Below are 27,576 nucleotides of genomic sequence, written 5' to 3'. Positions count from 1 at the left end.
TCCTGACACCAAAACAGGGCCACAGCTAGGCAGATTTGCCTTTTAGGGGCCTGAAAAAGCTGGGTAACTTGCACAACGTGAGGGTAACATTATTTACCTTTATAGGCAAACTTGACATTTAGAAATCTGGAAAAAGCTGGCCAACACTTTCTGTCGATGCCCTGGTACTGTAAGGTATACATGTACACATACAAGGGGGTATTTGGTAAGAAGCTGCTAAGTTTAGCAGTTTCCACCACTTTCACACTGCTCTGGGAGTCCATTAAAGTAAATGCAGAGTTGAGCCCTGCCCTTTGCCCCCAAACTTCCAGTTTTGACTGTGAGCTCATACGAGTGCACTGAGTGGGTGCCCTGCAGAAGATTGAGCATTGGGAGAAGGTGGCACTTCTCTGACTGCAGGAAATCTGCTAAATACTGCTTTCTGTAGCTGCTTGCAGATGCCCATGCAGAAAGAGCTTTACTTAGCAGGTATGCTTTTTTCTTGTTTTTCAGGGTTAATTGGCCCTTTGCCAGCCACAGGTACATCTATCCTTTAATTCTTGTATGAAAAAAATAAAAATTAAGATACGATGGAGATGGGACAAAAGAGATTGTGTGGTCAGAAGACATATGATACAATATAGCAATAAGACAGCACTACTCACTGGACACTTTCAGCTGATCCAATCTGTTGCGATGCCTGCAGCGTCGAGTTCCGGCCTCTTGGACCCCACAAATGTCAAATGATAGTATAAAGCGGCAGCACTACAATAATTCTTTATATTTTGAAGTTTATTTGCACCGGAAAAAGCTACGTTTTGACTTATCCGGTCTTTCTCAAGCTCAAGTGAGCTTGAGTAAGACAGGATAGGTCGAAACGTTGCTGTTTTCGGTGCAAATAAACTTCAGAAGATAAAGAATTATTGGAGTGCCACAGCTTTATACTATCAGAAGACATATGATGTCACCTCTCTTCCTTTCAGATCACTAGATAACAATTACTGGTGTACCTTCTGTTTCTTGTGCCTCTCGTGCTTCTTTCTGTAGACGCTGCCTGAGCAGCTCCTGCTGTTTCTCCAGGTACTGCTTTATGAAACTGTTTTGTCCCATTTCTTCCCCCATCTGCAGGAAAAAAAATATATATAGCTTCAGTGCTCATATAAAGGACAACCGGTTGCGAACTTTGCAACATACATTATGTGTCCATTGTGATTGCACCTAGGCATTGTTAAAAAATGCATCAAAATATGCAAAACATCACCAAGTTTTAGACACAGTTAAAACGCAAATGCACCACAAAGAATAGTGCATCTTGCTTCAGGGGACACAACTTTTCACAAAAGGGGGTTTTAGCAAGAAAAAAATAATAATAATTTGGGCTAAAAAAATATGTTGCATTATATTTATCATCCGGTATGTGCTACTGTGATATACTTGGCACTAGGGTTGTTGCGGGTATCGAAATTTCGATACCCAATCGATACTTTTGTCCCGGTATCGATACGATACCGGGATTTCCGTTTTTTCGATACTGGGCTGCGCTTCTGCGCAGCCTAGTATCTCTGAACATGAGCGCGCTGCTATCGGCGCGCTCATGTTCTCTCAGCAGCACGGGGAGAAGGAAGCTGTCCTCCCTCCCCCTGTGCTGCTGCCGCTGCCACCAATGAGAAGAGAGGGGCGGCAATGAGAAGAGAGGGGCGGAGGAGGGGCGGCACCACGGAGGAGGGGCGGCAATGAGAAGAGAGGGGCGGAGGAGGGGCGGCAATGAGAAGAGAGGGGCGGCAATGAGAAGAGAGGGGCGGAGGAGGGGCGGCACCACGGAGGAAAGGCGGCAATGAGAAGAGAGGGGCGGGCGCACTGCGCCACCAATGATAGGTTTATTTCCACACAGAGCGGCGCCCAGCGATGTCTCTGCACTCACCATTAGTCCTGGGCGCCGCTCCGTTCGTCCGCAGTGCCCATTACTGTCTCCTCTCCTGCTCCACATGCTGCTGATTACTATCGGAGCGATGGGAGGAGACATCAGCTTCACTAGTGGGCGTTCCTTTTCCCTGCGCTGCGATTGGACAGCGCTACAGCCAGGGAGAAGGAACGCCCACTAGTGAAGCTGATGTCTCCTCCCATCGCTCCGATAGTAATCAGCAGCATGTGGAGCAGGAGAGGAGACAGTAATGGAGCACTGCAGGCGAACGGAGCGGCGCCCAGGACTAATGGTGAGTGCTGAGACAACGCTGGGCGCCGCTCTGTGTGGCCTGATAGTGAAAGTCTGGAGTCCCATATAGTAGTCAGTCTTTAACACATACAGGAGGCGGGTGCTGGCAGCAGAATCGCATTGCCGGCACCCTGCCCCTGACAGGGAGCTGCGATCAGCGGCAGTTAACTGCCGCTGATCTGCCAGTACCCGCCTCCTGTATAAAGGGGTAATTATCATTGGTGGTGCAGTGTGCCCCCCAACCCATTAAAATCATTGGTGGCACAGTGCGCCGGCCCATCTCAACCCCCCAGTATTAAAATCAGGGACCTCTCCCCTCCCCTCATTGGTGGTGCAGTGGCAGCTTCTGATCGGAGCCCCAGCATTGTAATGCTGGGGCTCCGATCGGTTACCATGGCAGCCAGGACGCTACAGAAGCCCTGGTTGCCATGGTAACATCCCTGATGCTGTGTGCACAAAGCACAGAGCAGCAGGGACAGTGTGAAGTCCTATTCACCCTGATAGAGATCTATCAGGCTGAATAGGAAAAGGGATGAAAGATCCCAGGTTCTAGCCCCTAAGGGGGGGAAATAGTTATTAAATAAAAAGTGTAAAAAAAACAAAAAAAAAAACACTAAAATATGAAGTATAAATCACCCCTTTTCCCAATTTCACATATAAAATATATAAATAATAAACATATTACGTCGCCACGTCAGAAAAGTCCAAACTATTAAAATATAAAAAAAAATCTAGGTGGTGAATGCCGGAACAGAAAAAATAAAATAAAAACTGCGCGATTCGCCATTTTTAAAAATGAGGAATGCACGTGGCTTTTTTTGTTTATTTTTTTTGCGTGGTATCGAATGGTATCGAGTATCGCAATACTTTTTCATGGTATCGAAACCGAATCAAAAATTTGGTATCGCAACAACTCTACTTGGCACACAGGACACCATCCTGCTTCCTGGAAGTGATTACTGCCCCGTGAGACAAATCCAGGGCTGGTGGGGAGATGAGAGTCCCCATCCCTTTGTCAGTACCACGATCTGCACTGGAGGGAAGCTGTCAAGTACAGTCGTCATCCAGTAGTTGATCACAGTGTGCGGGAGTCTAAGGCTGGGTGCGCATCACGTTTTTCCGTTTAACGTATATATTAAATGGATGCCTCAGAGTGATGCTATACAGTGGCATGTGTTCACCATAGAGTTCTATTGTAAAAAAAGTATATGTTTTTTACCGGACCCTGCAGGATACAAGAACGTGGTGTGCTACGTTTTTGTACCCTTTTTTCCCCCCTAACATATACGTCAAACGGAAGGCATAAAATATGATGTGAACCCACCCTAAGCCATTTTTGTCCTTTAGAACCAAGCAAGTGTAGTATTCCCGCATTCTGCCAGTTATAACTTTTTATTTAAAGGTTAAGGCAGATACGTGAGGCCTTGCGCTTGGCTAGATGATTAGTACTTTCTAGACAAACCATTTTGCAGCACCTTTAAAGGAGTATTCCCATCACATACAGTGGGGGCATATCGCTAGGATCTGCCCCCATTGTCTGTTAGGTGCGGGTCCCAGAGGTGGTACAAGGAGAACAGAGCGGGGGGAGCTGTGGCTAGAGTCCACCACCAAGCGCTGCCCCCCCTCCCATACAAGTGAATGGGAGCGCACCGTACACACATGGACCCTGTTCCCATTCATTTTTATGAGGCAGACGGAAATAGCCAAGCTAGCGCTCTATTTTAGACGGCCCTATTGAAATTGATGGACACCGGCTGCGCATACGCAGTGCGCCCTCCATTCATTCCACCTATCAGACAATGGGGGCATATCCTAGCAATATGCCCCCATTGTATGCAATGGCAAAACCCCTTTAATTTACTGTCTATAATACACATGTACATAAAACATCATGAGTTATAACATACAACCCTTGTATGTACCAAACTGAAATACATGATTTGTACATATTAAGTTGAAGAGTACATATAACAGGCTGTGACTAAAATAAGACCGTAGGCGGGGAGAAAAATCCAGTAAGTTTAATGCCCATCTGAATACAGCTCAAGGTAAGGGCCGTATGTTACATACATATGGCATACAGAGAGAGCAGAGCCTGTGTAATGCCAACACCCCCGTTGCTCCTAGAGGGTCATTTGCATGTATTAAAGCTTAATTTTTCTCTGCAATGTGGGCACATATGAACATGGGACCAACACAGATGCCTTCAGCTGCCAAGTGCACATGTAACAGGTCAGCCAGTTTCATAGGTACAAAGCTGCTGACAGATGCCCTTTAATGGGAAAACTCCTTCAACATCTACTGATTCTTACCTTCACCTCTATACATGTAGGATATCCATAGAGATCGTCAAAGTAAAGTGGGAACGGGGGAGGTTATGCCATTAAAAGCACCATTTATGAACCAGAATGAAGAAAGCTTGTCTAGGAGTTTCCAAAATGGAGCAAGCAATGCTGCATGTTCATACTACAATCTCCCCTGCAGTTACTGGCCCAGTATGGCAATACATACCTGCGAGTTTGGCTGGAAACCAGTGTGAGGAGTAGACTGTTTCTGCAGGTTTTCCAACATTAAAGCCTGAAAAATTGAAAAAGAAAATATATTACAAAATGGTAGGCAAGATCTGTCATATACACAGAGGTCTCCCCCAGATTCTTATCGGGGCTGCACTGTCACTAACCGTCATAGGAAAAATGTGGATGGGTTTAGACTTCATTTATCCCCTGAATTTCCCTGGCTGGAAATTCCTCCTCAGGTTTCCATGAGGAGTTGTCTGATCACGTGCGTACTCCAAGGAGTAAGGTCTATCCCGTGTGCGTGGCTCTTTATTACAGTGTATGGGATTTCTGGAAATAACCGAACCAGCGCGCTCTGCCATTTCCATTACTTATCTAGGTGTCAGACCATGTGAGAGGCACTGGCTGGGTCACTACTCCACGCCAGGTATTTCTGGACGATTAGGCTACATCTGACTTTGAATCGGAGTCTTGGTTGGATGTGAGAGCGGCCGCCTGCAGAGAGCATGTGTGACCACCTTCAGAACACTGGCATGCAGAATAAAGACTGGGCTAAAACTAAGGCATCCATAAGGCTACTTTCACACTAGCGCCAGAGTGATCCAGCAATCTGCCTGCAAACAGACAGCATTTGTAGACAGATCTGGTTGCGGATCAGTCTTACAAATGCATTGCAAGAACGGATCAGTCTCTCCGCATGTCATCTGGAGAAACAGATCTGTTATATAACGGATCCGGCATTGCGGTACTTTTAATGCCAGATCCAGCACTAATACATTTCAATGTAAATTAATGCCAGATCCGGAATTTTGGACGGAGATAATACCGCAGCATGCTGCAGTATTTCCTCCGTCCAAAATGCCACTCGGTGACTGAACGGAAGACATCCTGAACGGATTTCTTTCCTTTCAGAATGCATGGGGATATGCCTAATCAGTTCTTTTCCGGTATTGAGCCCCTAGGACGGAACTTAGTGCCGGAAAAGAAAAACGGAAGTGTACCCTAAGCACTGTTCCTGTTATATCTGGATGCTGTTAGGGCTTCTTACAACCACTGAGCTGTATGGAGGGTTTAGGCCGCCTGCACATGGGTGTGAGCAAACACACATAAGATCCGCACAAATTTCTGTGCGTTTCTGCACCGTATTGACACCAAAATCTGCCCTTTCCAATTGCAGATTTGGGTGATTTATTGAAAAGGGCAATATCCGCAGCTCAAACAGCAAACATAAATGAGATGCTGCGGATACAGAAATCCGCAAAGCAGGTAAATTTCCACTTCGAAACAATCTGCAAAGTGTACGTGAGATTTGTGTAATCTGGTACTGTAGTACACAGCATTTTTTCCGCACAGAAAAAAAAAAAAAAAAAAAAAAAAAAAAAAAAAACTCTATTAGGCCGAATGCACACGGCCGTGAGCAGTCCGTGGTTACACGGCCTGGATTCCTGCTGAGAGCAGGAGCGCACAATGTCATTGGTTGCTATGACGCCGTGCGCTTCATGCTGCCGCTGCACTACAGTAATACACTGGTATGAGCTATACGAGTGTATTACTGTAGTGCAGCGGCGGCATGAAGCGCACGGCGTCCTAGCAACCAATGACGCCGTGCGCTCCTGCTCTCAGCAGGAATCCAGGCCATGTTACCACTGACCGCTCACGGCCGTGTGTATTCGGCCTTACTCCTAGAGGCTCTGCTCTCTCTGCAACAGCCATGTCCTCTGCACTTTGGTTGACAGGGCCAGGCATCAAAGTGCAGCGGGCATGGTGGTTGCAGAGAGAGCAGAGCCTCTAGGAGTAATGGCAACGCCCCCATTGCTCCTAGAGGCTCATTTGCATACATTAAAACATAATTTCACTCAGCAATGCGGGCACATATGAACATGAGACCAACACAGATGCCATTAGCTGCCAAGTGCACATGTAACAGGTCAGCTAATTTCATAGGTACAAATCTGACAGAAGCGGTTTTAAAAAACACACACATATACAGCATAAATTTTAACATTGAGAGGTCTGGGGGATCAGTGAAATCTGTTCCATTCACCAGAATGGGGCTTCCAGAAATCCATGTGTTTGAAAATCAATCTCAGGGGTTACTTTGACCATAGGCTTTTTCTGCAACAAAATCTGCCGTGTGTGAAAGCGCCCTAATTATTCACAATGGACTCATGGACCGAGAGGTCACTCTCCATTGAGATCAACAGAAGCACAGAAAAGCCAGAGCTGTGACACTGTGGAATCAGGGTGGAGAGCAGGAGCCCACCCCTGGCATGGCCTCACCAGCACCGAGTGCTCAGGGATGGGGCTAGGAAAGAAAACAGCAGAGGACGCCACAGATCCACTTTATAGCCCCCTCTCAGGGGCAGGTTTGAGGACAGCTCATGGTTCACACTCTGTCAGTAGAGAATCTATGGCTTTCTTACACTGTGTGCACATTGTAATGCCTGCTAGTTCTCAGAGGTGCCTCGTACATTTCCATGGGACTTGACCATGCATGTGAGGGGTAAATGCAGAAGAAGGACATTACAGTGGTTGTCCCATCAGGGGGATAAATGGTCATAATGGGAACCTGTCACCATGAACTTACAAACTGATCTGCAGGCAGCAGGTGGAGCTGACTGATCTATAGTTTTATGGGAACTGAGTAACTGATAGCTTGTGTTTCATTCATTTATATCACTGCCCATTCTGTGCTGTGAAGTCCAGGAGGCGGTCCTATCAGTGATTGACAGTCTTCCCTCTATGACTGTGTATACAGAGATAGATTGTGTTTCATTCATTTATATCTCTGCCCATTCTGTGCTGTGAAGTCCAGGAGGCGGTCCTATCAGTGATTGACAGCCTTCCCTCTATGTCTGTATATACAGAGATAGCTTGTGTTTCATTCATTTATATCCCTGCCCATTCTGTGCTGTGAAGTCCAGGAGGCGGTCCTATCAGTGATTGACAGTCTTCCCTCTATGTCTGTATATACAGAGATAGCTTGTGTTTCATTCATTTATATCCCTGCCCATTCTGTGCTGTGAAGTCCAGGAGGCGGTCCTATCAGTGATTGACAGTCTTCCCCCTATGACTGTGTATACAGAGATAGATTGTGTTTCATTCATTTATATCCCTGCCCATTCTGTGCTGTGAAGTCCAGGAGGCGGTCCTATCAGTGATTGACAGCCTTCCCTCTATGACTGTGTATACAGAGATAGATTGTGTTTCATTCATTTATATCCCTGCCCATTCTGTGCTGTGAGGTCCAGGAGGCGGTTCTATCAGTGATTGACAGCCTTCCCTCTATGACTGTGTATACAGAGATAGATTGTGTTTCATTCATTTATATCCCTGCACATTCTGTGCTGTGAAGTCCAGGAGGCGGTCCTATCAGTGATTGACAGCCTTCCCTCTATGACTGTGTATACAGACATAGATTGTGTTTCATTCATTTATATCCCTGCCCATTCTGTGCTGTGAAGTCCAGGAGGCGGTCCTATCAGTGATTGACAGCCTTCCCTCTATGACTGTATATACAGAGATAGATTGTGTTTCATTCATTTATATCACTGCCCATTCTGTGCTGTGAAGTCCAGGAGGCGGTTCTATCAGTGATTGACAGCCTTCCCTCTATGACTGTATATACAGAGATAGATTGTGTTTCATTCATTTATACTCCTGCCCATTCTGTGCTGTGAAGTCCAGGAGGCGGTTCTATCAGTGATTGACAGCCTTCCCTCTATGTCTGTATATACAGAGATAGATTGTGTTTCATTCATTTATATCACTGCCCATTCTGTGCTGTGAAGTCCAGGAGGCGGTTCTATCAGTGATTGACAGCCTTCCCTCTATGTCTGTATATACAGAGATAGATTGTGTTTCATTCATTTATATCCCTGCCCATTCTGTGCTGTGAAGTCCAGGAGGCGGTCCTATCAGTGATTGACAGTCTTCCCCCTATGACTGTGTATACAGAGATAGATTGTGTTTCATTCATTTATATCCCTGCCCATTCTGTGCTGTGAGGTCCAGGAGGCGGTTCTATCAGTGATTGACAGCCTTCCCTCTATGACTGTGTATACAGAGATAGATTGTGTTTCATTCATTTATATCCCTGCACATTCTGTGCTGTGAAGTCCAGGAGGCGGTCCTATCAGTGATTGACAGCCTTCCCTCTATGACTGTGTATACAGACATAGATTGTGTTTCATTCATTTATATCCCTGCCCATTCTGTGCTGTGAAGTCCAGGAGGCGGTTCTATCAGTGATTGACAGCCTTCCCTCTATGTCTGTATATACAGAAATAGATTGTGTTTCATTCATTTATATCACTGCCCATTCTGTGCTGTGAAGTCCAGGAGGCGGTCCTATCAGTGATTGACAGCCTTCCCTCTATGACTGCATATACAGAGATAGATTGTGTTTCATTCATTTATATCCCTGCCCATTCTGTGCTGTGAGGTCCAGGAGGCGGTTCTATCAGTGATTGACAGCCTTCCCTCTATGTCTGTATATACAGAGATAGATTGTGTTTCATTCATTTATATCACTGCCCATTCTGTGCTGTGAAGTCCAGGAGGCGGTCCTATCAGTGATTGACAGCCTTCCCTCTATGACTGTATATACAGAGATAGATTGTGTTTCATTCATTTATATCCCTGCCCATTCTGTGCTGTGAGGTCCAGGAGGCGGTCCTATCAGTGATTGACAGCCTTCCCCCTATGTCTGTATATACAGAGATAGCTTGTGTTTCATTCATTTATATCCCTGCCCATTCTGTGCTGTGAGGTCCAGGAGGCGGTCCTATCAGTGATTGACAGCCTTCCCTCTATGTCTGTATATACAGAGATAGCTTGTGTTTCATTCATTTATATCCCTGCCCATTCTGTGCTGTGAGGTCCAGGAGGCGGTCCTATCAGTGATTGACAGCCTTCCCTCTATGACTGTATATACAGAGATAGCTTGTGTTTCATTCATTTATATCCCTGCCCATTCTGTGCTGTGAGGTCCAGGAGGCGGTCCTATCAGTGATTGACAGCCTTCCCTCTATGTCTGTATATACAGAGATAGCTTGTGTTTCATTCATTTATATCCCTGCCCATTCTGTGCTGTGAGGTCCAGGAGGCGGTCCTATCAGTGATTGACAGCCTTCCCTCTATGACTGTATATACAGAGATAGCTGTCAATCACTGATAGGACCGCCTCCTGGACTTCACAGCACAGAATGTGCAGGAATATAAATGTATGAAATACAGGTTAAAGGTGTTGTCCAGGTTTAGAGCTGAACCCAGACATATCTCCTTCTTCACCCCATGCAGCCCCTCTGAGATGCTCCCTCTTGCAGTGTTCCTGGTGAAGTCAGCAGCACTAATGGTTGGGCTTTAGCAGTTCACTAGCCGGTTTACAGACCCAGTATGTCACCAGATCTAATACAAAAAAGCCCTGGCCCTGCCAGGGGGGGGGGGGGGGCACACCGGAGCATGTAATGTTCCGATGCTCATGTCAGAGGGGCTGCCAGGGTGAAAAAGGGGATATGTCCGGGTTAAGCTCTGAACACGGACAACCACTTTAAAACTACATATCAGTCTGCTCAGCTCCTTCTGCTCTATAACAGATTACAGGTTCCCTTTAGGCCAGTCCAAGCCATGTATTGTACTCGAATGGCAGTTTTTGGCACGGTACGCTGTATTATATCTACAGAGTATACAACATGCAATAAAACAATATAATGCCACTTAGAAACAAATCACATATTCATACTATATTTCAAAGACTTCACTCATGCTAATATAAAAGAAGGCTATCACCAGACAAAAATAACAGCATTTAGTCAAAGCTCGACCTTAGGGCTCATGCACACGACCGTGTGCCGGCCATGCCGTGCCGTGGACTGCAAACTGCAGTCCGCAATGCACGGGTACCGACTACCAGCCCACTATCTGCGGACCCATTCACTTGAATGGGGTTCGCGATCCGCACCGCCAAAAAGCTGTGCATGCTCCACTTTTTAGTGGTGCGGAGGCACAGACAGAAATCCCATGCCTCCGTTCTGCACCTTCTGGATTGCGGACCCATTCCATGATAAGGTGTGCACATGGCAGGTGCCCGTACATTGCGGATCTGCTGTTTGTGGGCCACAATGTGGGCAAAGACCTGCAACGGTCGTGTGCACGAGCCCTGGGGGTCCATTCCCACGTCCGCAAAACATGGACACCGGCCATGTGTGTTCTGCATTTTGTGGACCGCACATGTTCGGCACTAAAATAGAAATACCTTTTCTTGTCCGTGGCTGTGGACAAGAATAGGACATGTTCTATTTTTTGTGGGGGAACGGAAGGGCGGATGCAGACAACACACGGTGTGCTGTCAGCATCTTTTGCGGCCCCATTGAAAATAAATTGCGGAATGGATGTGGACCCATTTTGCGGACGTGTGAAGGGACCCTTAGTCTAAAGTGGCCGACCTCTCCATTAGGAAACCTTTATAAAGCACCTACTAATGTAGTAGATAATTTTCCTCTGTGGTGTCTATCCACTAATAGATTGCATCTGAAAAATGCCCAGCCTTCCTGTCTCTTTCCAGACCAGAATTATCTTATAAGAGCACAATGAGACCCTGCCATGGCCTCTCCATGGCTCTGCCTATTTCAGAGTCACCTATTGACTTCTGGAGCTGCTGAAGGTTAAAGGTGGTCTGCACTTTCATTTAACTGATGATCTATCCTCTGAATAGATCATCAGCTTCTGATCGGCCGGGGTCCGACACCCGGGACCCCCACCGATCAGCTGTTTGAGAAGGCAGCGGCGCTCCAGCAGCGCCGCTGCCTTCTCACTATTTACCGCCGGGCCGCCCGCCCACTGACGTCACGACTTGTATCAACTAGAGTGGGCGCGGCTAAACTCTGTTCACTTGAATGGAGCTTAGCCGCACCCACTCTAGTTGATACAAGTCGTGACGTCAGTGGGCGGGCGGCCCGGCGATAAACAGCGAGAAGGCCGCGGCCCTGCTGGAGCGCCGCTGCCTTCTCAAACAGCTGATCGGCGGGGGTCCCAGGTGTCGGACCCCGGCCGATCAGAAGCTGATGATCTATCCAGAGGATAGATCATCAGTTAAATGAAAGTGCAGAACCCCTTTAAAGGGGTATTCCTGTTTCATGATAGTGAAGACTTATCGTCAGGATAGGTCATCAGTATTAGATTGGTAGAGGTCAGACTCTCAGCACCCCCGCCGATCAGCTGTACGAGGGGGCCATGGCACTAGTGTGAGAGCTGCATCCTCCCCCGTCCAGAAGTCACACACCGGAGACCAGAAGGAGCAGGGTCCGAACCTCAGGACTGATACAGTGGCAGGGAATATGTGAGTAGATTTTTTACTTTATGCTAAAAAAAATTCTGGGGCCATAAATAAAGGGGTTTTCCCAAGACCGTGCAAAAAAAGCAATACCACTGTTCTTTTATCCTGAGGCACTTCACAATGCCCATTCCCATTCATTATCACCACAATTAAAGGGGTCTTCCGAGACAATTTTACTGATGACCTGTCCAGAGGATCGGTCATCAGTATCTGATCGGTGGGGGTCCGACACCCAGGACCTTCACCGATCAGCTGTTCAAGAAGGCACCGGTGCTCACAGTAATGTCACAGCCTTCATCAGTCACACGGTCTAGGCACAGCTCAGCACCACAGAAGTGAATGGGACTGAACGCGATACCAAGCACAGTCACTATATCATGTACAGCGCTGTGCTTGGTGAGCAGGGAGAAGGCCGTGACACTACTGTGAGTGCCTGTGCCTTCTCAAACAGCTGATCGGCGGGGGTCCTGGTGTCAGACCCCCTCCAATCAGATACTTACGACCTATCACGACTTTACAGTCACTTTTTACTCAATTTCAGGGGGTGAGGTGACCATAAACAGTGATACCAATGCTGTTTTTTGTTTTTCTTTTTTATGCTAAATTTGGAAGAGGGGTATTTGAATTAGTTTTTTATATATATATATATTCTTAAAAGCCATTTTTCACTTTTATTCTCGCCAGGGACACGAACATGTAATTCTTCGTTCACTTATACCACAGACTGCAATGCTATTGAGTTGCAGTCTATAGGGATTGAGACATCTTCCCATTAAAGGGGTTGTCCGCTTTTCTTATACTGATGACCTATCCTCAGAATGGAGAGGGTCCAACTCCCGGCATCCCCGCTGATCAGCTGTTTGAAGAGAAAGCAATGGCCGTACAGGAGCTGCCTTCTCTTCACTGTTTACCTGCTCACCGTTGACACTGCAGCCCCTCCGTCCCCATATGGGAAGGAGCAGTTACACTCCGAGGATAGATCATCAATATCAGATCGGTGGGGATCTGACAACCCGGCCAGTCTGCTGTTTGAAGAGAAGGCTGAGCTCCGTGCGAGCGCAACCTTCCCTTCATTGTTTACCGGCTCATCGCTGACAGCGCAGTGCTGAGCAGTGTTATTACAAGCCGCTCCAATCACTTCTATGGGACACTTGAATACTACAGAGCCGTTCCATAGAAGTGAATGGGGTGGCTTTTAATTATACCTGCTCACCGCTGCAATGTCTCTTCTCTTCAACCAGCTTATACTAATGACCTATCCTGAAGATAGGTCATCAATATTAGAATCACGGAAAACTCCTTTAAGTGTCTGTGATTGGAGTCATTGCTGATCACAGACACTGCCTGTCAGTGTATGCTGTGCAATGTGATGTGTTATGGGAACACTCAGCTCCTGAGCCATCTTTATAATCATGATGTCTGGAAGGTGCTATAATGAGGATGATGATGATGGTCTGTCAGATATAAAGATGTCAACAGTCCTCCAGAGCAAAATCTAGGGAAGCGCCAGGACGGGACGATCAGTGACCGTAGCTGTGACCTGACTCCACCAATTGGGCGAGATGGTCTTTCCAGCGTGTCCAGAAAGTGAAGAGCAGTGGGGACTGGACCTGTGTTGGGACAATCAGTGAGGGAGGGTATGGCTTAGGCTACTTTCACACTAGCGGTTTTTGCGGATCTGTCATGGATCTGCAAAAACGCTTCCGTTACAATAATACAACCGCATGCATCCGTCATGAACGGATCCGGTTGCATTATGTCTTCTATAGCCATGTGTCAGAGAAAACAGATCCGTCCCTATTGACTTACATTGTGTGTCAGGACAGATCCGTTTGGCTCAGTTCGTTCATGCAGGCAGCGTTTTGGTGTCCGCCTCCAAAGAAAAATGGAGACGGAACGGAGGCAAACTGATGGATTCTGAGCGGATCCTTTTCCATTCAGAATGCATTAGGGCAAAATTGATCCGTTTTGGAGCCCTGAACGGATCTCACAAACGGAAAGCCAAAACACTTGTGTGAAAGTAGACTTATAACCCTTTGTCCTTTACAAAAAATCCCCAAAAAACATAGGTTTTCCAACACCTTTAGGCCTCATGCACATGGCCGTGTTCCGCAAAAACCTGGCCGGGATTCCTGCCGACAGCATGAGCGCATGGCGTCATTGGTCGTACTAGTGTATTACTGTACAGCAGCGGCTGCATGAAGCGCACGGCGTCATAGCAACCAATGACACCGTGCGCTCATGCTGTCAGCAGGAATCCCGGCCGCGTCTCCACGGTCCGCTCTCCGCCGCGGAACACGGCCGTGTGCATGAGACCTTACACTGATGACCTATCCTCAGGAGACTTTTACACTAATGACCTATCTTCCAGGATAAGTCATCAGTATCTGATCACCGAGGCACCTAGTGATCCGCTGTTTGAGAAGGCAGTAGTGTTGCGGCCTCCTCACCAAGCACAGCGCCGTACATTGTATAGTGGCGGTGCTTGGTAGTGCAGCTAAACTCCATTCAATTCTATAGGGCTGAGCTGTGTCTAGGACACGTGATCAACGAACATGACGTCACACAGCCGCAGCGCTACTGCCTTCTCAAACATCTGATCGATGGGGGTCCTGCGTATTGGATCCCCCCGATCAGATACTGGATAGATAAAAGCATGGCTGCACAACATTTCACATGCAAACAACAGGACCGAGAAATTAATGTGGTATTATACCTACTAGAAATGAAAAAATAGAAGCCCTTTGCGCACATTTTTGATCAAAAGTGTGTCGGGCCCATCTACCAGGCGTCAAGGTGGCTAGTCTAAATTTTCTTGTAGTATATATTGAGGGTAGCGCCTCTATTAGACTGAACACGCCATCTACCTGGGACTTCTGAGCAGAGTACGTATGAAGCTGGTTCCTACACTGCCCTGAATATTGTAGGCTTAGGTAAGTCCAAGAGAGGCCGTATACTAGTGTCAGGGACCCGTCTGCGGAAGCCACTTTGTATATGGGCCCGACACACGTTTGATAAAAATGTGCGCTAAGAGCTTCTATTTTTTCATTGTGTGTTTTGCGGTATGCAAAACACAGATGGTGTCCGTATGCATTCCGCAATTTGCGGAAGGGCACGGACAACCTTTTATATAACTGCCTATTCTTGTCCGCAAAGCGCGGACAAGAATAGGACATGCTATATTATTTAAGCGGGGGCCACGGAACAGAGCAATGGATGCGGACCAAAACAACGGCCGTGTGCACGAGGACAAATAGTCTGAGAAGACCCCTTTATGAAGTGGTGATAATATATGGGAATGGGTTGGATGAAGCAGGCACTGTGAATTGCCTCAGGATAAAAGTGGTACTGCTATTTCTGCACAGCCTTGTCCATGCTTTAGCCTCTGCACAAGCCCTGAGGTAACAGGTGACTGGAAGGACTATGAGGGAGCCATGCTACAGCAGGCATTTCTTATTCTGGAACAGCCTCCTGCCATTCACTGAACGACTACAGAGGTGGCCATATGTCACACGAGGGAAGTAACAGGTAGTCGTTTCACAGCCAGAAGCACCGAGCAGACAGAACAGGCTCAGGGGCCAAGCTGCCATATTTACAGCGCCCCCATCACATTCTCAATTAGCATCATATACATTTGTTTTTAGATCTCATAATTGCTCAGGTGCGCGCACAGGAGGCGGGGCCAACACCAAAAGCCGGGGGAGCGCGCCCGTACAAGACGCTAAGTGGGAAAGGGCGGGAAGATGGCCTCCTCGACACCACTGCGCATGCGTTACGCTCTGCCATAACCCAATGTACGTCTGCGCCAGTTAGAGCGCACACTCTGCGCAGGCGCACTACGGCTCACGAAAGGAAGAGGAGGGGGTGCCGGGAACGCGCAGAAAGATTGTTGTGGGGAGTGCGCGTTTCCGCGGGATGTGCCGTTATACCTCTTTAGGTAGCAAGAACTTGCAGACACACTCACCCCTTTTAGACGCTTCATCAGTGTGCTCTTTTGACCGCTTTTAGCTAATCCCCGCTCTTCAAGCGCCGCCCGTAAATCGGTGACCCGAAGGCTGTCCAGCGGCCTCCCGTCTAGCGTCACATCCTCCAGTTCTGCCATTTTCTGCGTCTTCGTGCAGCGCCAACCCAGTTAGAAAACGGAGCACCGGCTGCGGGGCGCTATACGACCGACTTCGGCCGATCCCGCTGCGTGACGTCAGCCTCGGGCACTTCCGCCTCCAAGCTCGGCTCTGGTCGGAGAATCTCTTCCCCCTCCTTCCTGTTACGTCACATTCGCTCAAGCTTACTAGGCCCCGCCTCCATTTGCTGTAATCTTGTGGTAAGTCGGGCTGCTCCGGAGACTTCGCAGTACAACAGCTACATCTAGTGGTCATTTCAGGGTATTGTTTGAAGCTATGTTGGATCCCATTAGCCTCCAGTGTTTTTTCATTATAATATGTCAGATATGTAGGGAACCGATTATCGTACAGTGCATAATAAGTTTTCGTAAATATGTATAGAAATTTTTGCTGAAAAATAGCAGCAAATGTCAGCCCTGCTACAGGCCACTCCTAATTATACATTAAATCCCTTTCTCACAGTGTTTGATCAGTGATTGTGACTCAAAACCAGGAGTGAATCCTTCACTCAGAGACAAGCGCAATCCATTGCAAGTTGTTGGACCCACACGGATCTGCAAGCGATGGCTTATCCTGAGGATAGGCCGTCACTTAATAAAAGGTGGACAATCCCTTTAAGAATGTTTTTTTTTTTTTATCCTACTGCAGATAGGACACAGCAGGGTGGCTCCTGCTCCGGACACTTGTTTTACAGCTTGTTACAGGACATTGAGGAGGAGTGGGGCACGGCTAATATCCAGATAATGTGAAACAAACTAGGACAAGGGAAAGTAGGAGATGAATTGAGGGATGCTGGGATGTTCTTTTTTTTTTTTTTTTTTTGCATGTTCAGTGTTAATTAAAATACAGCGCTGATTTGATAATTTCAGCCCTTTGTTGTCAGTTATACTACAGTGCCTTAAGAGAAAGCAGCAGTGTCCAGCTCCTCAGGTGGAGAGGTCAATTGACCAATTCAGCACAGTTCTGCGTGGTAGTCACACCCTGCAGTAATTCCAGAAACAGATTTAGGATCCAGCGAATGAAATAAAAAAATTATTTTTCTTCCATTAAAAGCACGTACAAAGGTTCCTCCTGTACAGATCCCTTCGACCTGAATTATCTATTATTAAGATCTGTACAGGTTGAAACGCGTCAGGTCTTGTGTACAGGAGGGACCTTTTGTACGTGATTTTAATAGAAGAGATAAATAATAGTTTTATTTTATTTGCTGGATCCTACGTTTGTTTTTGAAACACTTATACAATAGTGTTGATCACGAATTTTCGAATTTCAAATTTGTATCGCGAATATCGGCAGTTCGAGAATTCGCGAATATTTATAATAATGTGATATTCGTAATCAGTACACATGAACCTTCCCTGCTTCTTGCTTGTGGGCCAATGAGAAGGCTGCCGTGTCTTTGACTTTAGGAGTAGTGTTGCAAATTTTTATCATGAATTTTTCAATTGCAGATTTCCGCAATCAAGAAAATAATGACTGGAGATAACGAATTCTCAAATTTGCGAATATTCGCAAAATATCACGAATTCAAATATTGCCCCGGCCGCTCATCACTATAATACAGTGCCAACCCACTCTTTAAGAGCAAAGTGTTATACTGTGCAATCTGCCATTAAAGGGGTGTCCAGTTTCAGGAAGAAACCTGAAAACACAGGGGATCCGTCTGCAATAAAGAAGTGATCTTTACTTAGCTGGCAGATCTCATGCAGCCGCTGCGGTTCTCCTGAGCAGGATTTGTTTACCTGTCTGCAGAGGTGATGTCACATTGACAACGTGCGACCTTGGAGCCAATCGCTGGCCTCAGTAGTGCACCAAGGAGTCAGGGCTGCAGCCGGGAGAACCAGAGATTCTGCTCGGGATTAGGGATCGACCGATTATCGGAGTTACCGATATTATCGGCTGATATTCATGATTTTCAAAGTTATCGGCATCTAACCTTGCCGATAGCGCGCTGGACGCATTATCGCATAACATGAGTGCACTTCTGTCAGCGTGCCATGTTCCCTCAGCACCACAGGGGAGAAGAAGTCACTCTCTCCCTCCCCCCCCTGTGCCGCGCTGCCAATGAGGAGAGGGAAGGGCGGGCGCACTGCACCACCAATTATATTTTACGTCTAATACAAATACAGGAGGCGGTGTCCAGCCTATATGACAGGAAGTTGCGATCAGTGGCGGTTAACCCCTCAGGTGCTCTACATGAGGGGTTAACTGCAGCCGACGATCGCAGCTCCCTCTCAGAGGCAGGGTGCCGGCTGTGTGATTCTGCTCTGACGCACCCGCCTCCTGTTTTAAACATTAATTATCTTTGGCGCAGTGCACCCTACCTAGTATTAAAAACATTGGTGGCGCAGTGCGCCCACCCCCCAGTAATAAAAACATTGGTGGCGCAGTGCGCCCCCCCCCCCCCCCCCCAGTATTAAAAACATTGGTGTCGCAGTGCGCCCTCCCCACCCCCAGTAATAAAAACACTGGTGGCACAGTGCACCCAACACCACCCCCCCCCCCCCCAGTATTAACATTTTTGGTGGAGCATTGTGCCCTCCCGCCAACCCCTCCAGTATTAAAGTAATTGGTGGCAGTTGCCACAGAGTCCCCTCCTCTCATTGGTGGCAGTGGCAGCTTCTGATCGCAGCCCCAGCAGTGTAATCCTGGGGCTCCGATCGGTTACCATGGCAGCCAGGACACTACTGAAGTTCCCCGCTGCTGTGTGTGCTATGCACAGGGCAGCAGGGAGAGTGTGAAGTCCTATTCACCTTAATAAAGATCTATCAGGGTGAATAGGACAAGGGCTTAAAGATCCCAGGTTCTAGCCCCTAAGGGGGGAAATAGTTATTAAATAAAAAGTAAAAAACAAAACAAAAAAAACACCAAAATCTTAAAGGGAGTGTGTCACCTCCATATGGCCATATACAGTGCTTACATGGCTCTGTAGCACACCTATACAGGATTGTAATGGTACCTTTGTCTTTGTCTTTAGACTTGCACCAGCAGGAAAAACGAAGTTTAATTTATATGCAAATGAGCACTCGCAAGTGCCCAGGGGCGGCGTTCAGTGTGTAGGTGCCCAGGGGCGGCGTTCACAGATACCCCTGATGAAGCCAGATTAGCTGGCAGAACATGTTGGGGGGCAGGTGTTAGGTTTTAGACTCTGTATACCGCTATCTTGCTGAGGGTAGTGTTGCCTCACAAGAATTACTTTATAGCAGTTGGTGACTGTTTGCAACAATGTACTGTTAACACAATAAGGCTACTTTCACACTAGCGTTCATGGGTCCGTTCGTGAGCTCCGTTTGAAGGAGCTCACGAGCGGACCCGAACGCCTCCGTCCAGCCCTGATGCAGTCTGAATGGAGCGGATCCGCTCAGACTGCATCGGTCTGGCGGCGTTCAGCCTCCGCTCCGCTCGCCTCCGCGCGGACAGCTGAACGCTGCTTGCAGCGTTCAGCTGTCCGCCTGGCCGTGCGGAGGTGAGCGGATCCGTTCAGACTTACAATGTAAGTCAATGGGAACGGATCCGCTTGAAGATGTCACCATATGGCTCAATCTTCAAGCGGATCCGTCCCCCATTGACTTTACATTGAAAGTCTGAACGGATCCGCTCAGGCTGCTTTCACACTTAGAATTTTTTCTAAGTTATTAATGCAGACGGATCCGTACTGAACGGAGCCTCCGTCTGCATTAATATGATCGGATCCGTTCAGAACGGATCCGATCAAGCGCAAGTGTGAAAGTAGCCTTATCAGGACAGTTAGTGTCCCTCAGGGAATAGAGTGCGGGGGAAGTGCAGGTAGTTCTCTGTAGAACAGCACTCATAGGGGATCGGATAGTTTTAACCCTCAGTTTGCTCACGTTTTCAACATTTTTAACTAAATCGATAAAAGGCTAAGTTTTAGTGTCTGGGACAAGAGTGATTATAAGCCAAATAAGGCTCCTTTCACACCTGCGTTCAGGTGTCCGCTCGTGAGCTCCGTTTGAAGGGGCTCACAAGCGGCCCTGAACGCAGCCGTCTGGCCCTAATGCATTCTCAGTGGAGGCGGATCCACTGAGAATGCATCCGCCTGCCAGCGCTCAGCCTCCGCTCCGCTCAGTGAGCGGACACCTGAACGCTGCAAGCAGCGTTCGGGTGTCCACTTGGCCGTGCGGAGGCGAGCGGATCCGTTCCGAACTACAATGTAAGTCAATGGGGACGATCCGCTTGAAGATGACACCATATGGCTCAATCTTCAAGCGGATCCGTCCCCCATTGACTTTCAATGTAAAGTCTGAACGGATCCGCTCAGGCTACTTTCACACTTAGAAAATTTTTCTAAGTAATAATGCAGACGGATCCGTTCTGAACGGAGCCACTGTCTGCATTAATATGAGCGGATCCGATCGAACGCAGGTGTGAAAGTAGCCTAAGGCTGTGTGTTTATATACAACACCGTGAGCGCCCCTGGGCACTTACATCGTGAACACCGCCCCTGGGCACTTGCGAGTGCTCATTTGCATACAAATTAAACTTCGTTTTTCCAGCTTCTGTAAGTCTAAAGACAAAGGTACGATTACATTCATGTATAGGTGTGCTATAGGACAATGTAAGCACTGTATATGGCCATATGGAGGAGACAGACTCCCTTTAAGTATAAATCACCCCCTTTCCTAATTTTACATAGTCCAAACTATTAAAAAGTTCACAGGTTATTGCAATCGGCTCAAAAAAAAAAAATCTATGTCGGTCGATCCCTACTCGGGATCTGCCAATTAGGTAATGATCACTTCTTCTTTATTGCAGACATATCCCCTGTGTGGTCCTCTTCCTCCTGAAAGCTGACAACCCCTTTAAAAGGGTGTTCCTGTCTTAGGCTACTTTCACACTGGCATTTTGGCTTTCCGTTTGTGAGATCCGTTCGGGGCTCTAACAAGTGGTCCAAAACGGATCGGTTTGCATTCTGAATGGAAAAGGATCCTCTCAGAATGCATTAGTTTGCCCCCTTTTCCATCACCATTCTGCTTTGGAGGCGGACACCAAAAAGCTGCTTGCAGCGTTTTGGTGTCCATCTGACGAAACTGAGCCAAATGGATCCATCCTGGCACACCATGTAAGTCAATGGAACATGTAAGTTCACTGATACAATGGAAATCGGATCTGTCCTCCATTGACTTTCAATGGTGTCCAAGACAGATCCGTCTTGGCTATGTTAAAGATAATACAAACGGATCCGTTCTGAACGGATGCAGACGGTTGTATTATCTGAACGGATCCGTCTGTGCAGATCCATGACGGATCCGCACCAAACACGAGTGTGAAAGTAGCCTTAAAGGGGTTGTCCGGGTTCAGGGCTGAACCCCGATGTTAGCCCTCCTTTACCATGTAAGAGAGCATGTTAAAGTCTGTTTGTTGGGCGCTGGCAACGTACTGGGATTCACATGACTTCTGCCCAGTAGGGAGCCTGATGACATCACCAGCACAAATGGGGGGTGTATAGCGCTGTTCTGGGCGGTTTTAGAGGCGGGTATCACTACTACATAGTTAATACAGTTGAAAAAAGACACACGTCCATCAAGTTCAACCAAGCGATAGGTGGGGATGCGAATCCCAAAAGGAATTGAGACTCAGACTTCTACACATTTTCATAAACATTAAGGTAATTTACTCTTAAGAATTAATCTAAGCCCTGTTCCTGCTGTGACCACGTCCTGAGGTAGTCTATTCCACAGATTCACAGTTCTTACAGTAAAGAAGCTTTGACGCTTCTGGAGACTGAACGTTTTCTTCTACAGTCCGAGGCAGTGCCCCCTTGTCTTCTGACGGCATTTTACATGGAACAGTTTTTCTCCATATTTTTTGTGTGGCCTATTAATATATTTGTATAGGTTAATCATGCCTCCCCCCCCCCCCCCTTAGACGTCTCTTCTCAAGACTAAATAAATTCAATTATTTTAATCTTTCTTCATAACTAAGACCCTAAATGCCCCTTATCACTTTAGTCGCTCTGCTCTATACTTTTTCCAGCTGCAGAGCATCCTTTACATGGACTGGTGCCCAGCAGTGAACTGCATATTCCAGATGAGGCCATGCCAACGCTTTGTAAAGTGGTAGTATTTACATCCCTGCCCCTCGAGTCCATGCCTCGTTTAATGCATGACACTATCCTGGTGGCCTTAGAAGCAGCTGATTGACATTGTATACTGTTATTTAAAGGGAACCTGTCACCGGGATTTTGGGTATAGAGCTGAGGACATGGGTTGCTAGATGGCCGCTAGCACATCCACAATACCCAGTCCCCATAGCTCTGTGTGCTTTTATTGTGTAAAAAAACTGATTTGATACATATGCAAATTAACCTGAGATGAGTCCTGTCCCTGACTCATCTCACGTACAGGACTCATCTCAGGGTAATTTGCATATGTATCAAATCTTTTTTTTTTACACAATAAAAGCACACAGAGCTATGGGGACTGGATATTGCAGATGTGCTAGCTGCCATTTAGCAACCCATGTCCTCAGCTCTATACCCAAAATCCCAGTGACAGGTTCCCTTTAATCTATGATCCACAAGGACACCCAAATCCTTCTCTACAAGTGACTCCTCCAGTGTTACATCCCCTAGGACATATGAAGCACAGACATTATTACTACCAAGATTCATAACTTTACATTTATCCACTTTGAACCTCATTTGCCAAGTTGATGCCCAATCACTCAGAGTATTAAAGTCAGCTTGTAGTTTATGGACATCTTTCATAGACTGCACAGTTCTACACAGCTTAAGGCTACTTTCACACTTGCGCTTGATCGGATCCGTTCTGAACGGATCCGATCATATTAATGCAGATGGAGGCTCCGTTCAGTACGGATCCGTCTGCATTAATAACTTAGAAAAATTTCGCAAGTAGCCTGAGCGGATCCGTCCAGACTTTCAATGTAAAGTCAATGGGGGACGGATCCGCCTGAAGATTGAGCCACATTGTGGCATCTTCAAGCGGATCCGTTCCCATTGACTTACATTGTAAGTCTGAACGGATCCGCTCGCCTCCGCGCGGCCAGGCGGACACCCGAACGCTGCAAGCAGCGTTCAGCTGTCCGCCTGTCCGTGCGGAGGAGAGCGGAGCGGAGGCTGAACGCCGCCAGACTGATGCAGTCTGAGCGGATCCGCATCCATTCAGACTGCATCAGGGCTGGACGGAGGCGTTTGGGTCCGCTCGTGAGCTCCTTCAAACGGAGCTCACGAACGGACCCATGAACGCTAGTGTGAAAGTAGCCTTAGTGTCATCTGCAAAAATAGAAATGGTGCTATTAATCCCGTCCTCGATATAATTAATAAATAAATTTAAATAATAGAGGACCCAGCACTGAACCTTGGGGTACACCACTTATAACCTTGGACCATTCTGAATAGGAATCATTGACCACAACTCTCTGGACACGGTCCTTCAGACAGTTTTCAATCCAATTACAGAGTATACTTTTCATGCCAATAGGTTTATAATTACCTGTGAAGGACCTAGATCCTTTTTTGAATATGGGCACCACATTTGCCTTGTGCCAATTACTTGGCACTGTACCAGTACCTAGAGAAAATTATAAACGGGGGCACAGCAATGACTGAACAGAGCTCTTTAAGATCTTTACCTAGTGCAAGGAAATGCTCCGATGCTCCACTCGTACATGGTAAAGGAATGAAGGGGAGCTTATATCCAGGTTCAGCTCTGGACCCACAAAACTCCTTTAACCATTTATGGCGCGTCCACAGGATATGCTTTAAGTACCTGATACCTCGCGTACTGAAAGATGGTCCCATGTTCCCGGTTCTCTATAATCAGGATGGAGAGGATGCATAGGGACGTGACATGGAGATACAGGGCAGGAATGCAGCCTCTGCTCCAGCCTGACTAGACACAGAAGGTCACACATGGTGCCCACACATCTACTATGCTAAGCATAGCTGGTAAGTGCTCTTGGAGGTAAAACCTCCAAAGATGCGGCTAATATGAGAGAAGTATATCCTCAGGATGCAGGGGGGCTAGATGTTACCAGCCTGCGTTCTCCTGATGTAGTCCTTTGTTGCAGAGAATCCTGTATGTTGACGAGTTCAGATACCTCTTCTATTGAGATGGTGCCAGCGGCGTCATAATGTTGACATACAATGTTTGCCTGTGTTCATATTTGAATTGGAGGCTCTGTGACAAATTCCATCAGATTTGATGCAAAGAATAGCGGCAGGACCTGACGTACCCCATTATCGGGCCCATTACGAATAGTCGGGCAGCACTGCGTGAAGGTATGGGTGCGCGGTTAGCGGACGTCACTCCGGATGCTTAAATGAAGGGTGGAACCGGCACTCCTTTGTACTGCAATTATATCAGGTTTATTCACCACTCCTAGAAGAGGTGACGCGCGTTTCGGCACATGCAAGTGCCGAAACGCGCGTCACCTCTTCTATGAGTGGCGAATAAACCTGAAATAATTGCAGTACAAAGAAGTGCCGGTTTGATCCTTCATTTAAGTACCCCATTATCAGTCATCAGACTGAAACCACCATACAGGTGTGAAGAGAGCCTTATGTTCAGACCATGGGTGCATAGACTAGGGTCCTAGATGGTATAAACAGGTCCTGAATTTAGCAGCAGCGAGAACTGGGGAGCAGTCGGCCTCTCCTTTTCTGTGCTGGTCTGGAAACTGTACACGGCTGAATGGGTTCAGTGTATAAGGTAAGTGTTCCTGCTTCATAGAAATGAGGACTGGTTCACTCCCAGTCGCCACTGCCACTCACCAGTCCCTCCGCTGTAGTGGGTATGTGGTGCAATCCTACTGTTTTATACAGTTTGAAAGAAACAGAGTGGCATGTGAGAGACGACTGCAGCCCATCTCTATCTCCCTTGTATTTCCTCGTTTATCATTATTTATTCCTGCAGACGGATCTCAGAGCTGGACCACATTGTGTACCCGGCGCACCCTGTTGGTAATGGCATTGTAGCGGTGAACAGGACTAAAGCAGCGGTCTATTCAGAGCATCATGGTGCCAAGGCTAGATTCAGCTATGGCATCCATTCTTCTATACATAGTGATAATATCAGAATACATCTTCCTTCCAGTGAAATTATGGGGGTAGCAGTAGAATTAGGCCCCATTAGTCTACTTTCACAGTTGCGTTTTTGCCTGATTCGGTAGGGATCAGCAAAAGTGCTTCCGTCATGATAACACAACCGGCTGTGTCTGTTATTAATGGATCCGGTTGTATTATCTTTAAAATAGCCAAGATGGATCCGGCATTCAAACCAATGTTAGTCAGTGGGTGCCAGATCAGTTTTTCTATTGTGTCCGAGAAAACGGATCTGGCACCATTGACTTTTGTATTGTGTGTCATACCGGATCTGTTTTGCTCGGCATCCCATGACGGACAGAAAACTGCTTCTTATTGCAGTTTGCTCTCCATTATTGGAACGCATCCAAATGGAACAGAATACATTTTGGAGCACTCCGTTCTGTGCAGTTCAGTTTTGTCCCCATTGACAATGAATGGTGACATAACGGAAGCGTTTTTCTCTGGTATTGAGACCCTATGACGGATCTCAATACTGAAAAGGAAAGCGCAGATGTCAAAATAGCCTTAAATGGGCTGACACGGGATAGTTATCTGGAATGAGTTGTCCTACAAATGCTCCTTCCCAATCATTGCCCCAATTGTCGACCCATGTAAAGGTTCCTTTATACTAGGAAAGCAAAGAGCCTGTCCCAGTATACTTGTACAAGGGCTTTATACTGTCTGCCCCGGTTCAGGCCATACGTCTGACATCTACATAGGTTTCTATACAGTTAGTGGATGCTTATGATAGGTATACACCTGGATAATGCAGGATCTTCTGCATTCTACAGGGTGGCCCACAAAAAGGTAGCCCGCCTCCAGTGATAGTATGACAAGATGAACGAGCAAGTGGCTTGTGTTTTTTTTGTTTTGTTTTTTTAATTATTACTCACAAGTCACAAAAGATGCTGAAAGTGGTCCCGTTCTCGTCTATGCATCTTTCGGCACGTCGGATTATGTTGACTGATACTGACTTGTGGGTTGCTCGTTCATCTTGTCATACTATTTGTGGACCAGCCTGTAGTTGTACCACTTTTGATGAACCTGTCTCTGTCCTCAAAAGACCTTGATCTTGATAATTTATCAATTTGAATCTGCAAAGTATGGACTTGGCCTACATATTACCTTGCTACCTAGTCTCAATCTCTGATGGTAATCTAATCTTAGAAGTATATTTATCTTTCTTTCTACTGAATATGGTTCTTCTCTTTAGGTTATGACAGAGTCCATCCCTATCTCTTTTGTGCCAGGACAAGAAATACGATGTGTTCTTCACTGGTTTTCTGAATGGACAGAACATCAACGAAACCGCTTTCTTCAGGACCTGCTGTGCAAAGCAGTGCCTGGGAAACTGTGCCTGCTTCTCGAAGGACTGGGCTCCTTGCAACTTTCAGCACCCCCACCAAGCCTTTTTCAGTGTCAAATGAAACTTTGGGATCAGTGGTTCCAAAGCTGGGACGAGGATGAAAGAAATGAATTTTTACGACAACTGGAGCAGCAGGCCCCAAGCTTTGTGGCCCAGTTTTACAAGGAAGTGGCAGGAACTGCAGGCAAGGCCTAGCCACCATAGATGAGAGGTGTTTGAATGCATTTCATAAGTAGGGGATGATAAAACAAGAGGAAACGTCATGGGAGAATATGGAAGCTTTAAAGGGGTTTTCCTGGAGTAGAATATCGATTTGCTTTCCCTCGGGGGAGGAGAAACTTCACCAGACAGCTGTTTGAAGGGTCTGCAGCGCTCCCATAAGTGCTGTGGCCTCCTCACAGCTTTCCAAACACTGTATAGTGTCTGTCCTTGGTATTGCAGCCCAGTCCCATTCACTTAAATGGGACTGTGCTGTACCCAGGTCATGTGACCGATGAATATGGCATCACTGGCCACCTTCTCTTCCATCAACTGATCGGCAGGGGTGTTTAGAGTCAGACCCCCCACCGATCAGATATTGATGACCTATCCTGAGGATAGGTCTTCAATATTCTACTCCCGGAAAACCCCTTTAATTCTTTCATATATACATTAGTATTGCAGATTCTAGTGCCTTGCAGTTTCCTTACTTTTTTTATAAACTATGAGGAGCAATTTTTGTTCTTTTGTTCCAGGTTTATCTTGTAAAACGTTTTAGGAAGAGACCAGTCAGTGCATTTCCAGGAGATGTCGCTGAAATGTGGAAATTGTTACATAACTTAAATACTTTGCCATTTTCTGGTTCTTTCTAGTAAAATCCGCTTCTGCAGGAGTTTTGATTTCTTTCTGTTAATCTCATAAAGGATGAAATCGTATCCTCTCTCCACTCCGGTCTGAAGTGAATTCTCCACCTTCTTTAGAAATCCTTCATTGGACAACT

The 27,576-nt window shown here is 46.9% G+C and overlaps 2 protein-coding genes across 4 annotated transcripts in view; one reads left to right on the top strand and one right to left on the bottom strand.

The window, feature by feature from the left end:
- Positions 1–16,153, bottom strand: part of ACIN1 (apoptotic chromatin condensation inducer 1) — an 84,736-nt gene extending 68,583 nt beyond the window's left edge. For all 3 annotated transcript variants that reach the window (XM_044274114.1, XM_044274125.1, XM_044274121.1), the window contains exons 1-3: positions 16,008–16,153; positions 4,703–4,768; positions 990–1,101 (exon numbers count right to left, since the gene is read on the bottom strand). In XM_044274114.1, the coding sequence (XP_044130049.1) occupies positions 990–1,101; positions 4,703–4,768; positions 16,008–16,145 (316 nt within the window). In that variant the 5' untranslated portion in view covers positions 16,146–16,153. The remainder of the gene's footprint in view (positions 1–989; positions 1,102–4,702; positions 4,769–16,007) is intronic.
- Positions 16,154–16,233: 80 nt separating this feature from the next.
- C1H14orf119 (chromosome 1 C14orf119 homolog) lies at positions 16,234–27,555 on the top strand. Its single transcript, XM_044274237.1, has 2 exons — positions 16,234–16,364; positions 26,445–27,555. The coding sequence occupies exon 2, from the start codon at positions 26,448–26,450 to the stop codon at positions 26,790–26,792; it is 345 nt and encodes a 114-aa protein (XP_044130172.1). The 5' UTR covers positions 16,234–16,364; positions 26,445–26,447; the 3' UTR covers positions 26,793–27,555.
- Positions 27,556–27,576: the final 21 nt, after the last annotated feature.

The sequence above is a fragment of the Bufo gargarizans genome, chromosome 1, assembly GCF_014858855.1.
Source record: "Bufo gargarizans isolate SCDJY-AF-19 chromosome 1, ASM1485885v1, whole genome shotgun sequence".
In the NCBI taxonomy this organism is placed as follows: domain Eukaryota; kingdom Metazoa; phylum Chordata; class Amphibia; order Anura; family Bufonidae; genus Bufo; species Bufo gargarizans.
The sequence above is the reverse complement of the archived record's forward strand: the minus strand, read 5'-3'. Positions and strand labels throughout refer to the sequence as shown.

Bases quoted from the DNA above. Each gene is read 5' to 3' on its own strand.
- C1H14orf119 (XM_044274237.1), top strand. From the start codon at position 26,448: ATGACAGAGTCCATCCCTATCTCTTTTGTGCCAGGACAAGAAATACGA.